We start from the raw sequence: 16807 nt of genomic DNA on the forward strand, positions 1-16807 counted from the left end.
ATTGCTTGTCGGTTTAATTAATACCCGGAGGGGTCTTCTGTTAGGTATGGTGTTTCCACTACCAACACAAAAATTACAAAAACAACTGTACGGTAATTTATTGCGGTATAATATTCACAACGTCCAGGTCATTCTCAATCCGCTGCTGGTGAAGACCTCCCCACAACGTTGTCAGGCATGGAGGTTGTCAGCCACAGTTAACCACGTCGCTCAGTGCAAGTTGGTGTCTGTGCACGGCCGGTTTAAATATCACTCGCCAGCAATTGAATCGAGGTTCGCAGAACATGGAGATAAACTTTGCGCCACCGCTCCCCAATGTTACTGTAAAAATTGTTGAATAATGGAATCACGGTGCGATTCCTTTTCAAGCGTGCACGGGCCGTGTTCATCTCCAGGTTCACAGCGAGCGCTGGAAATTCAACACCCTTACGGCGTAGGGACTCCCACGTCGTCCAAAGCATCTGTCCAGCACTGACGATGAGGAGGTCAAGTACCGACTAGAGCAGTGGTTCTTCTTAACCTGGGGGTGCACGCTGCACCCCCTGGGGTTGCGAGATGCCCTTTCTGGGGGTGCGATACATGGGTAATATTCAGAGGTGTGGACTCGAGTCATGTGACTTGGACTCGAGTCAGACTCGAGTCATGAATTTGATGACTTGCGACTCGACTTGGACTTGCATAACAATGACTTTGACCCACCTATGAGATGTGGACTCGAGTCATGTGACTTGGACTCGAGTCAGACTCGAGTCATGAATTTGATGACTTGCGACTCGACTTGGACTTGCATAACAATGACTTTGTCCCACCTATGAGATGTGGACTCGAGTCATGTGACTTGGACTCGAGTCAGACTCGAGTCATGAATTTGATGACTTGCGACTCGACTTGGACTTGCATAACAATGACTTTGACCCACCTATGAGATGTGGACTCGAGTCATGTGACTTGGACTCGAGTCAGACTCGAGTCATGAATTTGATGACTTGCGACTCGACTTGGACTTGCATAACAATGACTTTGTCCCACCTATGAGATGTGGACTCGAGTCATGTGACTTGGACTCGAGTCAGACTCGAGTCATGAATTTGATGACTTGCGACTCGACTTGGACTTGCATAACAATGACTTTGTCCCACCTCTGAGATGTGGACTCGAGTCATGTGACTTGGACTCGAGTCAGACTCGAGTCATGAATTTGATGACTTGCGACTCGACTTGGACTTGCATAACAATGACTTTGTCCCACCTCTGAGATGTGGACTCGAGTCATGTGACTTGGACTCGAGTCAGACTCGAGTCATGAATTTGATGACTTGCGACTCGACTTGGACTTGCATAACAATGACTTTGTCCCACCTCTGGTAATATTTTTTGGGAAGATAAAAAATCGAAACACAAATTGAGCACGGGCAAGCAACTAAAACTATTTTGTTTCAATAAACACTTTGTATTTATAAATAGTATACCTTTGTTCTAATGATTAATAACTAAAGAGGTGCAAGGATGCAGTAAAGGGTAAGAACTACTGGCCTAGAGGGGCTCTCCCGTGCTCCCTCTAGTGGAAGCCTTGCCGCTGGCAGTGGCACTTGCAAGCACTTGCAGGGTTGCGCCTTTATTTATCTTTATTGGCGGGATGTAGGCAAAGGGTTTGACAACGGTTTTCGAAACTGTGATTTAATCTTAAAACGCACCTTGATGCTGGGTGAGACTTTTTGACTCGGCCCATCATCCCTCGGGCGGGGATCGGTAAAATGAGTACAACTTCGTGTCAACGATGGTTGTCCTATGGATGGACTTCACCTCCACCATAAGAATGAGTGTGGAATGTCCACCGCTGGCTTTGCGGAGCAGCTGCGCGATGAGCACCAATGCTGCTTATTTGAGCAGGAAATCACTTTGACTTTTGACTCTTTTTGACTTGTTTGACAAACGAGAGAGGCCCGGACTTTGGTTTGCACCGCGGGTGGTTTTTGATGGCGGGGTGGGGGTGGCGGTGAGGGGGGAAAGGAGGGTTCGAGGGCGCGGTGGGATGGGACGTGGAGGGCGGTGGAAAAAAAAAAGCATTACGCATTTGGTCAGGGGGAATTGCAAAAGCTCAGAGTCTCAGTGGAAGTGGACTTCATCTGAAAGCTCCGTGCTCCTGGAGCCGAGAGCCGCATTCCTCAGCGGCTCGCGCCCGTAATTACATTAGGCGCGTCAGTTCTGATGGGCGGGATATGAACGCAAGCACGAGAACGGACCCGCGAGGTGCACGCGTGCGTGAATGAGTCTCTCCCGCTTCCTCCCTCGGACATCAAATGGGGTGGTGACCGCGTCCAACAATCACGCTCACAAATCGAGCGTGATTGTAATTGCTACTTAAGCGTGAACTTTGCTGACGACGTTTGAAATTTTTTTGTATTTTTTTACAAAACCGATGTGACATTCGAATCTTTTCTTTTTCTTCATGAAACGTTGAAGCGTTTACGGCCGTAAAATTGACTGGACACGTTACCCACGGCCAAATCACACCTCATTGTGCCTGATATTGTCAGATCCAAGCAGGTTTAAGCCTGGTTAGTACTGGGATGGTGGACTGCCTGGGGCGTTTGAGGCATGTGGCTGAGACATGGCCAGGAGTGGGTGGGTGTTCGCTCCAGGATCTCTTGAAAATAATTTTGAGGTTCAGTGAGGCTTTTCTAGGAAATATAATTCTCAAATCATTTTGTGGGATGTTTTTACATTTAGTTTTTACGTGATAAGCCACTTCGTTGAGCTATCATTGTATGGCCAGGTCGCTTCTGAAAATACAGGTAATAGCTGAGTGGGCTTTACCTGGTAAAATAAATAAAAGTTTAGTATTTTTTTTGTGATTTGTTTACCTTTCCGATACTTTGAACTCCTATCGTGTATTTATTTATTGTTCGTTGTTGTAACGTTCTGACCTGCACCTACTGGGCTTCTGTGAAGAAGAGCTTGATAGCTCATCGGATTTCTCCAGTATAAATACGTATTCTGATTCATATATATTAATATATATCTTGGCTACTTTAAACATGCTCATGCTGAATTTGTAGTATTATTGGCTGGTGCAGTGGCACGGATCAAAAACTGCACCTAACACAGGCTCACTCCCCCCCATTTCCACTCCAAGTGAGTTGCCAGATCCCACTTGCAGACCCCAGAGCTCCGAGATCAGGACTCAATCGCAGTTAACCTGGAGACCCCGTGCCCTCTCCTGTGCCTTCGCTGCTACGCAGAGACGCCGATTGCATTCTAGCGATTTGTATTTCCTTGCAAAGGCATTATGAGAAGAGAAACACGCATCACATTCAATTGGAAGTGTCCTCTGCTCATTCCAATTACATTTCCCACTTAAATTGCTTTCTTAATATGTATAAATGTAATTGAGACAGTCAATTCGAAATAGGAGATTCCGAAAAAAACATGTAAGTAGAATGGCTGGAGCGGTGGTGCAGTGGTTAGCGTGCTGCGCTATGAGCCCAATGACCTAAGTTTGATTCCTGCCCACGGCTAACATCAGTATCTGAACCGGTTCTAGGATCTTCTTCCCCTGCTGTTCAGAGACCTGCACTGACCAGCATGGGAGGGGGTTTATCCAGCAGTGGATTGACAAAAGGCTGAGAATTATTAATGGTAGGGTATTATTTTTATTCATTTTCGGTAAAAACACGAGGATCACATTTCAGTGGCAGGCTTCATTCCCAATCAAGGTGACTTCAACATGAAGACGGCGGTTTGAACCGTGCAGTTGAAATGTTGTGAACGCGTCCCGAATTGTCTCACGCTTTAGATAATTTCTATTTATGTGCTCTCCCCATGAATCTTGAATGATATTTGTGCACAATCACCGTTTCTGCTCATTTTCCCTACTTGCCCCCTTGCACTGGAACAAACTTCCCCTCCACACGAAGCGAGAAGCACCCCTCCCCCTGTCGAGTTTCCGCTCCTGCCTGGCCCCATCCTTCATCCCTCCATCCCTTGACACCTCCGTAATTCCGGTACCCACTAACCGCCCTCCCCAAAACCCTATCACTTTTAGTCACCCGAATTGTACCGCTCATAACCCGTGTAAAGCGCTTCGCATAAAAGCGCTATTTCAAGATAAGATTTTCAACGGCGCGGAAAAGAGTTATCCGCGCACCATCTGGGACTCAAATCTCAACGCGCTGCGAGCTTCGAACGCCCCCCGCAGCCACGTGGCAGATGAGAGGCGTTCGACTCCACAGACCTGGCCTCAGACCACCGTCTAATTATAATTGATGAAAACATGGCCAATGGGTCTATGGAAACCCCCCTGTATATTTACTTCATGGGATCGACTCACTGGGAGGCGAGGAATGTAATGGTCCGTCAAATTCATTTACCCATCAACGTCTTCTCCCCTGATGAGTTCATTAAATGTATTCAACGTTCGGCTCAGGGCTGAGGCAATAGAGTACATCGTGATACTGGCCAGTGCGAGGTTGGTGATACTGGTCAGTGTGGAGTTCGTAGTAGCGGTCAGTGTGGAGTTAGTGGGAGAGGGGCGAGGTGCCAGACCAGTTCATGTATCGCTCGCCACTGATTTGAACCGAATTGAATTCGGGTCACTGGGTTCAGGGCAACAGCTTGCCAAAAACCCACCGCACTCCTGGTTACCCAACACCACTTAAATACTGATTACAACAACAACAGCAATCTGAAGTAAATGAACGATTGACTGGATGCTAAAGTTAACAGAGTAAATAAATAGGGTCTACAACAAGAGGCCCTCTGTAAGACCGGGGCGACGTGTGTCGAGTTTGTTTTGCCGGGTCGGCTGTTTGTGTTCGAGGGCATTCGCAGAGGTCGCTTCTCTGAGAGAAGTGACCACGGCCCCCTGCTGGGTGGGGTCAGGGAAGTGTCCCGGCCACTCGAGAGAGATGACGATCGATTCACGAAGCCGCATGAATAAGGCCCGTTGTCTCCTTGTTTTGTCAGACGGGGAATTCTTGAAGAAGTGGAAATTAAGCCGCAGCCACTCGAGTCTGGCTTCTGTTTTCGCTGTTGACCTTGCCTGGGTTCAGGTGTTTTTTGGTGATTTGTTTTTTTTATTATCGCGGGTTTCTGAGCACAGGACACAAATGCCTAAAATGCCAAGCGGCCAGCAACTAATATCACCTATTGCCGGCAGGGCCGTCCATAGTTGGGGTGGGGGGGGGTGCCCGGTGCAAATCACAATCATAATCTTTATTTAGACTGCAGGAGGAATCCGATGAGCTATGAAGCTTTTTTTCACAGATGTCCAGTAGGAGCGGGTTAGAAAGTTACACAAATCACTCCGTGGACCCCCCGACGCCTTTAAACTAAACCGGAAGTACTACATCTGCCACTGTGACGTTGAAGCGTGGGGCCCCCCAAAGCGCGGGGCCTCGGGCGGTCTCCCAGGTTCGCCGTATCCCGAGGAACAGCTCCCATTGGAGGTGTGATAAGGTAATAGGTAATACTTCCCTTGAAATTTAGCAAGGTTATAAGAACTTGGGAAAATAGGTGATGGAAGGGATTTCCCTAATACATAACTGGCAACAAAACATGATTGTCGGCTGTCACCAATCTATTCGACTTAAATCACGTAAAGTAGCCCTGTTGTGTGTCTCCACATATATTAAATAATCTGTTTTAGACCATCGGCTTTTCACACAATTGTTATGAAGCGGCAGCATTTGTTTAAGAAAGCAAACTGTGGACTGGTTAAGAACGTCTGGGTTTTATCAGCAGTTTCATGTCTTGTTAAATGCTGCTGGCAGATGGACTTTTATTTATTTATTTTGTACGAAGGGTCACGGAACGCAGTTCCTCGTACAGAGTGCATGCTGCTACCCATGACGCTCCACAGCAACGCCCAATGGATCAAAGTCCGGTGTCTCCATCGGTCGAGCGAGCGGCTCGCAATCGGAAGGTTATAAATCCACACCACACGGTCGAGGTCGGCTCATCCCATCCATTGTCCCTCCAGGGTCAAAATGGAGGGACTCGTCCCCACCACAGGAACGTGGAACTTCTACCACTGACTCAGGGCTGTAAAGAGGAGATGAGCACCGATGCGTTGATGACCGTTTGAGCGAGGAAATCACTTTGTCTTTGAAGCAGAGTAGTACATACACATGGGGATTGAATGGACAGGATGTTGAAATAATTTCGCACAGTACGTAGCCAACCGTGCTAATCGGAGGTACGTGGGAAGAACAACAAACTAAAGACAAAAAGCAATTTTAAAGAAATACATTTTTAAAATCTACATTTAAACGTGCATAGCTCCAGTGGCTTCCGAATATCTGAAGGAAGAGCGTTCCAGACGGCCGTTGAAGCGCATATGAAAGCGCGCGATGCGGTGACCGTCTTTGTTCGATGTCCAGCCAAAATCCAGAGCTGCGAGGATGACCGGAGTTCACGTGATGAAGGTTTATGCCCCTTGACGAGATCAACGAGGTTTTGTGATTCATTTGTGGCAAGAACTTTGTGTGTAACGAGGGAGTTAGCTTTTAAATTTCGATGTAAAGCTTTCGTGACTGCAGGGATTCATCTTCTTGGTTCTTTCGGTAAAGTCATGTAGAAGGGAAATAATAAAATAATGCAAATAAAACATTATAAAATAATTCTCACGACGTTTCGGCCACAATGCAAGCAGCCGTCCTCAGGGCGTCCTCAGGACGGCTGCTTGCGTTGTGGCCGAAACGTCGTGAGAATTATTTTATTATGTTTTATTTTGTTATTTTATTATTTCCCTTCTACGTGACTTTAACCAAAAGAACCAAGAAGACGAGTGGGTTAGCGTCAGCACGGGTGCGACACGAATCATCGCCGGGTGCGTTTCTCCACCGCGTGTTCGCTTCGACGGGCGAAATTCTGCGTCGCTTAGAAGCTGCGAGTGACCTAATAACCAGTCTGACGCTTCATTGAATGTCACTCGCGAAACAGGTGGTCCGACCGCATATCAGAGGTATTAATAAGCGACTGCTACGCGCCGACAGGCTGGCGGTTAACGTCGCTGAACGTAAATCACTCCCCCCACCCTCTCGCTCCACAGCCCTGTAGCGCGGACCTTTCTAAAGGAGGGGAGGTGAGAAGGGGGGCACACATATATTCAGTCAAGGCCGTAATTATAATATATATTGGGAGGGACACCCCCCCCCCAAGACACATCCCCCCCCCGATATTCAAACATGCTCAAAATGTCCCCCTCCCCCCAATATATTGTTATAAAATGTATTTCTGTTGATATGATTGTGGTTATGGTTGTACTTTATTAATCCCTAATCTCTGCCATTAGATACAATGAAACAAGAAAAGGTAAAAAAGAAAAAAACAGAGCAATGTAATACAATACACTATTAGACATTATTGTAAAAAATAAATAAAAAGTCCATCCTGTGTGTTAGTGAATTTTTAAAAATATTTTGGGCAGGAAATTCGTTTTCAAATTTAGATTTTTTTTCTGGGGGGGGGACCCCAGACCCCCTGAAAGATTTGGAGCCCCCATATGTTGACTCCATGGCTACGGCCTTGTATATAGTCAATATTAAACAAACTTCAAAACATGTTAAACGCTAAACAGAACGGCTAACAACGACGTGATCGGTTTGATCCATCGGGAAATGAACCCGGGTCCCTCTTGCTGCGAGGCACGCGTGTTGCCCCTACTCCAATCTGCGACTCAAACATTTTGTGTTCTTTGAGACGATAATAAGAACCTGTTGGAGCCGTCAGCGCGCCGCCAGACTTGCGATGCAGAGGTCGCCCGGTTCGATTCGATCTCCCGGGGCGTGGAGGTTGCAACAATTGGGGCGAGATTCTAAAAAAAATCCCTCCGCATCACCGCCTCTGTTGATGCAAGCAGCGTAACTTCGTTTCGACTCAAAGTGTGCGCATTGCCCCACCTTTCCCACTCGTGGAAGAGAAGGCCAATTACCCTCGTTTAGACTCCCTTGAATGAAGGCCCTTCTACCAGCAGTGGTATGAGCAAGTAATTACAGGAATACACCTTTAACCTTTTTATATATATAAGAATTTAGAAAGGGGGGGGCTCTATTAGCACAGTGACGCGATGGGGCTGCCCGCTACACCAACCACGGCATTGCTTGGGGGCACCCAGGGGGCGTATTTTTATTTTTAACGTGGCAAGGGTGGCTCGGTGGAGCGGATGAATGAGGGACGACGTCAGAACGAAGTTGTCTTAATAACCTTCAAATTCCTGCCCACCTGCAGAATGCGCGGCATCTGATGAACACGCCGTGTGCCAATTCCGCGCCCGCCGTGTCTCGCTCTCTCGCGCGCCTACACCCCCCCGGGGCCAGGCGAATGGCTGGCGATGCTGAGCCTCGCCCCTCTCCCGCCTGCCTCGTGGTGTCACACAGCAGCAATTCGCGCTATTTGTTTTAATCGTAAAAATTTGGTTCGAGGCAAAAACAGCAGCAAGAAAAAAAAACGGGGACGGGCATTTTATTTTTGGTTCTCCAGCAACTTTTGGTTCTTGATAAAAAAAAGATTTTTTTTTTACAATTTTGACGAAGTTATTATAACCTGCCTTCTTTTTTCAAACCGATTGTCTGTACTGTACTTACTTGTCCGTATTGAATTCCACAAAGTGCGGTCGGATGATGGCATGGCGATGGAAACTGCCTTTAGGTGGATGCAAACCCTCTTCTCGCTGTCACATAATGCGTACACATAACACAAAGATCTAAAGATCCGCCCGAAAGCCTTAATAGACTGTTGGGGCAATTGAACCTTATAGCGGGACCCTGGGCTCCCATAAGCCCACGGCTCTCGCATAAACTGCGTTGCGACGTCATTTTACGTTTGTTGAAGGCGAACGACACGGCGATCTGTTCCTCTCGACGAGCTCTACACGATGTGCTAATCGAAGTTTCAAAGTTTTGTTTCTTCTGCGCATTCGTCCTCGCTGCGCTTGGACGACACGACAACAGAATGATCTGCGCCAGGCGGGTCGCGGCGTTCATGTGCGCGGTGCGACGGAGTCGCCAAAAATAAATTAATTAATTACGATTTTCACTTCCGTTTATTCGGGACCCCGGGGTCCCGCCAAAAGGTTAATTTGCTGTTAGTAAGCAGCACCTATTAAGGCCGGCACGGCCCACCATGGGGTGGGTGGCCAGCACCACGCCCGGCCGCCCTTAGTCTCCCCAGTGGCGATGTTTACACATCGTACCAGGTACTAGTTTTAGGCTGAGTCGACCTAGGGGAAGTCCAGGGCTGGTTCAGATGTTCGTCATCGATGGTGGCCGTGTGCGGGAATCGAACTCGGGTCGTGTCGTTCGGAGTGCAGCGCGCTAACCACTGCACCGCCGCTCCCCACGGCCAATTGTGAATTATTATCTCCCAAGTGATGGCGAAATTACCTATTGTGACCCGCTCGTTATATTTACTCTGAATAATAATGGAAATCATTGAGCCACGAAAGCCTCAAGACAATTTCTCAGGAGATGTTCTGCACCGGGATGTTTGGCTAATTCCACCACTGAGAGTTTTGTCTTCGTGCGGGAGGAAACGGGAGAGTCCGTAGAAGCCCCGCTACGTGTACGTGGGGGGGGGGGGGGGTGACTGCTTAGCACTGCCGAGTTTGAGTCGACGTCACAGCCACACAGCCACAACGCATTTGCAAGCCACGGTGGCCATTCATCCAAGTGTCCAGGAGGCTCCATTGTTCTTAATTACCGAGATCTGAACAGATAGGGTGGAATGTGTGGCTCGCGAGTGGAAGGTTATAAGTTCAAGCGCAGGTCTGGGGTCGTCTTGGCCTTCCATGAGAAGTTAAATGTTTCAAGTTTCATTTCAAGTTTCATTTATTAGGTATAGCCCTGTGAGCCATTCGGCTCTTGAATCGGGTACAACCGCAACAAACAAAAAACTAAAACATGAACAAGAAAACATCTTAAAGTGACTATGTGCAAACAAAAAATCCAAGAAAAGACGGCAAAATATTGCAGAAAAAGCACCGTACACCCACACTGTGTGCAAAAATCCCAGTGGGATGCAAGTCAAACAACAACAACCACAAGACAACTTAGATTAAGGCCATCAGTCTAACTCTGTACTACAACAAACAAACATGGCCAAAGCAAAAAACTTTTCGAAAATCACCAAAATAAAGCCATAAAAGCAATGAAACAGTGGTCATAGGAACTGTGACCGAATTTTCAAATGTGATTGTCATGTCCGTGTATCTCGCTCCTGCCACAGAAATGTGGAATTTCCATTTGGTCGTAGGCACGAACCAAAGAATACATACAGTACACTTGATTTGTCAGGTACAGTGCATGTGTAGAGTGAAGCGTTGCATACATATCCTCTGCGCGTGTTTCACTGTAAAATACGCGTACCGTAACATATCCTTGGAGAACACGGCACGCGGCACACCACCGGCGCTGGTTTATTTATAGCTCCTCTGAGAATTCCGATCTGATAATAATAATACGCGCTCAAGCAAAACTTCTCTGGCAAGGCTCAGTCTGGTTTTGTTATCGGTTGCGCAGTTGCGGTCCGTCTTCAGCGACTGCCGAGGCGGTACCCAGCAGGTCACGCTTCGAGTGCCACGTTAACTACATTACCTGTCACCCGTCAAGAACGCGGGAATGGTGGCTTGTTGTTAACTACCTCGCCGGGTATACAGGAGGTCGTGGGTTCGTTCCTGATCCTGACGCCTGCTGCTGTATATTTGGAGTTTGCGTGTCTCTCCCCGTGGTCACGTGGACTCCGGTTTTTCCCTCCACATTTCGAATCAACGCGCGTTTAGAGTGTTTGGCTGCTGTACATTTCCACATCATAAGCCACTTCGATGAGCTATCATTTGTGGCCAGGTCACTTCTGAAAAAGAGCTGTATCGCTCAGTGGGCGTTACATGGTAACATTAATTTTTAAAAATCTGTTTCGTTTATTCCTCAGACTTATTTTCTGGGTCGTGCCGTTTGGCCTTTTAGCACGACGTCCGACGTTGTTTGCGCCACGTGCCAGTCACCTTCTTCAGGAACTGAATCAAACGTCGGACACCGTGTAATCCGAAAGCACCCCGGCGAGTCGCACGGCACAACCGCCACAACCATTATTATGGCGATAGGTGCACACAATGTGGTGGAACGGCTGGGGAAATGTTTCCTGGGTCGTCGATCCCAAGAGAAATCGCTAAAACTAAGCCCGGATTGTTCGATGTATAGCAGCACGGCGCTTCTGTGTGCAAGCGTGCGTCTTCTTGAAACGAGTGACACACAAGCGGTGTGTCACTCCGATCAGCACGATTGGCAACGTACGGTGCGAAAGAAGTTCAACATATACACGAGCAGTGGCTTAGCGTGATAGCCACTGGGCCCTTTTGCAAGGAATTAAACAGAGGGCGGGGGGGGGAAATGGGGTCCAATTTCCCCCTCCCCCCACCCCTTCATAGCCCGGCTCCTACTGGGCCCCTTCGGCCCGTGGGCCCCAGTGCAGTGCAGCGCCTGCACGCAACGCAGCAGCACAAGGAGGCTGGTGAGCAGGGAGAGAGGGGCTCACTACCCCCAACAGTGGTACGCGCTGGAGCCGAGCGCGCGTGCGAGGAGTCGATCCCCCACTCGGTCCTCCTCGTTGTTATTTCGTGAGAACGCCGACGCCGCTGTACTCGCTGTCGCGTCGCTGAGCCGTCGGTGATGCGACCCAGTGTGCGGGAGCGGCGGCAGGAACGTGCGGCTCGCGAGGTGACAAGTTCAAATGCAAATCTTTGGATCTGGGGTCGACTCGTTTATCTCGCTGTTCCGAGATGGTTGGGGCGGGGGGCGGAGGCTGGGGGGTTAAATGTGGATGTGGTATTGGTGAACTTTTCCCTGCCATAAAAAAATGGGAATTTTCCACCTGCAGATTCAGGGCTGTAGACGTGAGTTGAGCACCTCTCCTCACGAATTCTATCAAGGAGTTGCTTTTAGACGTTTTCTAAGGTGCAAACGTGTTCATGCGTCACTTCTGTCCGTCCAATCAGTAACAAATCGCTCTGGTTTGTGTCTCGAAATTCTGGGGAACCCTTCTGGGCAATTTGGCCGATTTTCAATAGGATAAGTCCCTAATAGCAACACCACTCTATACCAAAGTTTAGTTCCGATTGGATCATCTTCAAGAGTGTTTTCGAGTCCCCCCACCGCCCCCTGCCGTTACATGTGGATTGGCGGAAAAACATTAATTCCACAACCGGTCTCGTGTATGTATGTTGAACTTCTTTCGCACCACACGTAGTGAACCGTGCTAATCAGAGGTGCTAAACTTTGTCCCCTTCAGAGATGACTGCAAGTTGCAGGCTGAATCTCCGAACGTGGAAGTGGTTCAGCGTCAATTTTATTTAGCGAGGCATAGCGCCGTTGTTTTAAAGACATTGTTCTAACCGCAGATAACTGTCGCGACACAACCGCACTCGATGATAGCTGGTGCCAAAACTGTGCCTCACGCCCTCCCTTATCGGTTGCGGTCCAATGACATTCGTGTACGGAATCAGAAGAAAAACGGACGTCATCGGAACGAGAAAAGAATAAGAACGCCGCCGTGCCCAATCTCGAGTGTTCACAGTTGTTGCTGCACCGCGTCTGGCCATCCCTCAAACTCACGCGGTCAGCGTGGAAGGATACTTTAAACACTCCCCTCTGAGTATAGGGAGTCACCAAGTCGCTCTGTAAGCATCTCCTTGAGCATCCTTAAATATCTGTCTCTGTTGATACAAACTCGGGCATTGTTTGGCGTTTTGCGTTTTGTGAGCCGGGCGTGGTTCCACGTCATGTAATTAAATCGATGTGGTACGATTACAGGGTGTCACCAACGTGTCTGATCAAATTGTCACTGCGCTCAAAGTGAACATTTGGGCGGTGCTTTATTGACAGTTCAAAGCTGTTGGGGGAAGATTCCACGTTCCTGTGGCAGGGACTAGTTTGTCTGAAAGATAACCACCGCTCGCCTCCCACAAAGTAAACTATAAACTATTTTATTTTACCAGGTAAGGCCTACTGAGATATATTGCTCTTTTTCAGAAGCGACCTGGCCACAAATGGTAGCTCAACGAAGTGGCTTATCACGTGGAAATGTATAGCAGTTAAATACTCTAAAGCGTGTTGATCCTAAATATGGAGGGAAAAACCTGAGGACCCGGATCAAAATCCACGCGAACACAGGGAGAACATGCAAACTCCACATATTCAGCAAGCGTCAGGGTCGGGATCGAACCCCGGACCTCCTGGATACCAGGAATGAGAGTTAGCATCTCCTAGTCACCGAAGATCTAACCAGCTGGTATACATTTTACTGACCCCGCTAGAGTCAATAGACAATTATGGAGTTGAGTCAACCCTCCCTAGTATTTAAGATTAATACTTCCCTTTAACGCGGAAAGCCTCATTGAGCCCAAGGCTATTTCTCGGGAGGGTTCCGCATTGGGATGTTTGGCCAATCCCATTAATCAAACCGTGGCTTCGTGTGAGAGAACTCAAGAGAGAACCCAGCACACATACCAAGGGCAATCACTCAGCACTGCTACTTCCTGGCCGCCTCGTAGCCCACACCTACAACATCTGACACGCCTTGGTGGTCACCCATCAAAGTTCCGCACAGAGAGATTCAAGGATCCATCGCTGTACTGACATCTTCTGGCCACCTCGCATATTTGAATCCGCGATCTCATGATTGAGAGTTGCTATTCTCTACCCACTAAGTCTCAGGCTTTATTTGACGTCTTGGAAGCTGTAAACCAAAATCGTCGCATATATTTTCCCCGCTTACTTATTTATTGCCTTCAATAAAACCAACTAACATAACACAGAATAAATATCTTTGGCTCCTGAATAATATACAGAAACACTGCCACCAGATGTATGTTTAACAGCAATAATAATACCTTTTATTTGTCCAGGAAAAGCTCACCGAGTCTCAAGACACAACAGGGTTTTGCATTGGGATAAACGGCCAGTTCCATAAATGAGTGTTTGGCTTCATGCGGGAGGATACTGGAGGACCAGGAGAATATCACTCACATGCACGAGGGGGGGGGGGGGTAACACTCAAAATTCCGCACAGATGGATTCAATCCATCACTATGCAGTCATCTCCTGGCCACCTCGTCAGGAGAGGACGGAATCCGACGCGTTCAATCTTTGAGCCACGTGCAGGGGTTGCCACCCGTCCCGGTTTTCCCAGGATGGTCCTTTTTTTGTTAAGTGGCCGCCCTGAAATATATATACTATATATATCTCACTCTCCCTGGGACATTAACAGTCCCGACTGCATTGTCAGTTGCCTAATAACAACCACCACAACAACAACAACAAGAGTGCTCACACCGTGCAGTTCTCGTCCTGGTACTGTCGCATATTTTTCTTCCCATGATATGTCACGGGTTTTTTTTTTGTAATATACCTCGCATCTTGTCACCATCCCCACCCCCCATGTCACCATCCCCACCCCCGCCCCGAGTAAAAGCGACGTGGCCAGGGCAGCTACTAACACGAGGAGAACCTCAACCTCTGGGTCACCCAGAGGTCGCAGCCTCGCCGCGTAATCCACTGCACGCGCGCCACGTGCACGCGCGCCACGTGCACGCGCGCCACGTGCACGCGCGCCACGTGCACGCGCGCCACGTGCACGCGAGAGCAGAGGTCGTGCAACGCGCGACATCTTCACTCGCCTCTCTCGCCACATCTTATGTTTTTGGCTCTGTGAACGTCATTGCGGTAACGGGCGGTGAGCGGAGGTGGGGGGGGGGTGCAGGACGGCGGCGTTGGGGGTCACCCGTGGCTGGGTTGGGGAGCGAAGAGGTGGAGGTGCGGGGTTTGGTTGGCACGTGCGTGTGGGGAGAGGTTCGTGCCGTTAGCCTTACCACATGTCCCACGTGGTCGTGACGACGTTGAAAGAAAGACAACAAATTGGGGAGTCTCAAAACACTGCCAGTCCTGTTAACATCGTCACCGTCATCGTCAGCGATGATCGATCCACTGCTGGATGAATGCCTCCACTGTGCATCGCTACGTCGTCTCCGCGATGCGACGATACGTCGAGCAGCACCTTGCACGTGTTGCTGTACGTCCTCTCGTGCGCATTCCCCCCGTTGAGACTTTTTGGACATCATCCAAAGGAGCGTCGCGACCCCAGGGAGACAGGCTGACGGCGGAGGCTAAATAACGAACAGGGATGAAATCTATCTCTCCGTGTAAACTAAAATCTATTCTCGCATGATTGGCCCGATGGCCAAACAGTCTCCCACGAGCCAACACGGCTTGAAAGAGGCCTTTCATCATGCAGCGTTGGATTGACAATCGACTGTAAATTATGACATACGATTCGCGAGGCACGCTGCTTTGGCAACGCCGGTTGCTATGAACTTGTGCGCGCGTATGAAGCACGCTGTTACTTAAGCTTGCAAATACCCTCCCCCCGACTCCCCCTGGCTGCAGTCCAGTCTCAGCACAGAAATGTTTTAGTGCTCGGCGATGGACGCTCCGGCATGGACAAGAACTGAACGCGGCTTGCGCTGCGTAAGCTCTCCGGTGTTGTTAGGCCCGGGGTTGTGCCGCGTGTTGCTCTGCACTTCCCGAGGAAGCTCCCAGCACCTGGGAGCGAAACGTCGGACATTGCGCCAAACAACGCGCGGCACAACCAGAAAGCATGTTGGAGAACCGACTTATTATTGCTGCTGCTGTGTGTGGTTTTTTGTTGTTGTTTCACTTTGTGTGAAATAGCGAACTCATGAACATCGCTTTTAGACTTCTCGTGTCAGCTCTCTCGCTCTGCCCATTGCGCATGTTAATTCACTCCGTCGCTTCTCTTTCAGAGAGCGATCACCCTGATATTGGAGGCCTGGGATCAGGACAACGGCACTTCTGGTAAGATTCGCACGCGTTTATTCCACCTTATTCCATTTAACCGCAAATTCTCCGGGTATTTAAAGACCACTCGTAGAACCTGAGCCAACATATGCGCTCGTCCCAATGGTATTGAGCAAGGTCAACTGGATTTTCAAATTGCGTAACTCCAAAAAATGGGGATGGGGGGGGGAATGGTGGCGCAGTGGTTAGCGCACTGTGCTATGAACCCAGCGAGCTAAGATTGATTCTCAGCCACGACTGTCATGAGTGACGAACGATACCTGAAACCCTTTTCCCAGGGCGCGTTGGTCGTGGTGTGTTGTTAGAACCAAACTTCATACTGCTGGCACGATGAGTGATATCTCAACTGTACCGACCAGCGTGGTGAAGTATAGTCAAACATCTCCCATTGCTGATACGCCGTGGGGGAACCGTCACGCTGCGTTGTATTGTCAAAGGGCTGTAAATTATTGTTTTTTTACTTAATTCCACTTAAGGCGCTGCCTCTAAAACCACAGAAACACGTGGACATATTGTGGCTTTGTCAGAGCATTATTGGGTTATTATTTTGTCCATGTTCTCTACATGCATAATAATCAAAATGTGTTTCTTGTTTTATGTGATTGCTGTTGTTTTGCGAAGCGTTGTGAGACGCAGTTCTGCATTAACGACGCTATATAAAAATGTATAATGATATTTTATTTAATAAAATTACATATCTACTTGGGGTTTTGCCTTGTTTATAGAATGTTCCTATTTTATCACTCAAAAAATCCCGTGTTTTACCATCTCACCGGCTACAGTGCCAACATTCTGTGACACAGTGAACGACGACTGAACACATTTTAGCCGTGGGTTTAAATGCGAGTGAACGCTCTCGACACGTTCCCGACAAATTGTGTTGCTCAATGTTGAGGCGTTTCATGAAGTGTTTATCGGAAGAAAAAACAAGACGTTTCGGA

The 16807-nt window shown here is 48.6% G+C and overlaps 1 protein-coding gene across 1 annotated transcript in view; it reads left to right on the forward strand.

Moving 5' to 3' along the window:
• LOC144728739 (uncharacterized) overlaps positions 1-16807 on the forward strand; it is an 87382-nt gene that overhangs the window by 12053 nt on the left and 58522 nt on the right. The window contains exon 3 of the mRNA XM_078608346.1: positions 15812-15863. Coding sequence (XP_078464472.1) covers positions 15812-15863 — 52 coding nt within the window. The remainder of the gene's footprint in view (positions 1-15811; positions 15864-16807) is intronic.

The sequence above is a fragment of the Lampetra planeri genome, chromosome 30, assembly GCF_965212315.1.
Source record: "Lampetra planeri chromosome 30, kcLamPlan1.2.h2, whole genome shotgun sequence".
NCBI classification, from domain to species: Eukaryota; Metazoa; Chordata; class Hyperoartia; order Petromyzontiformes; family Petromyzontidae; genus Lampetra; species Lampetra planeri.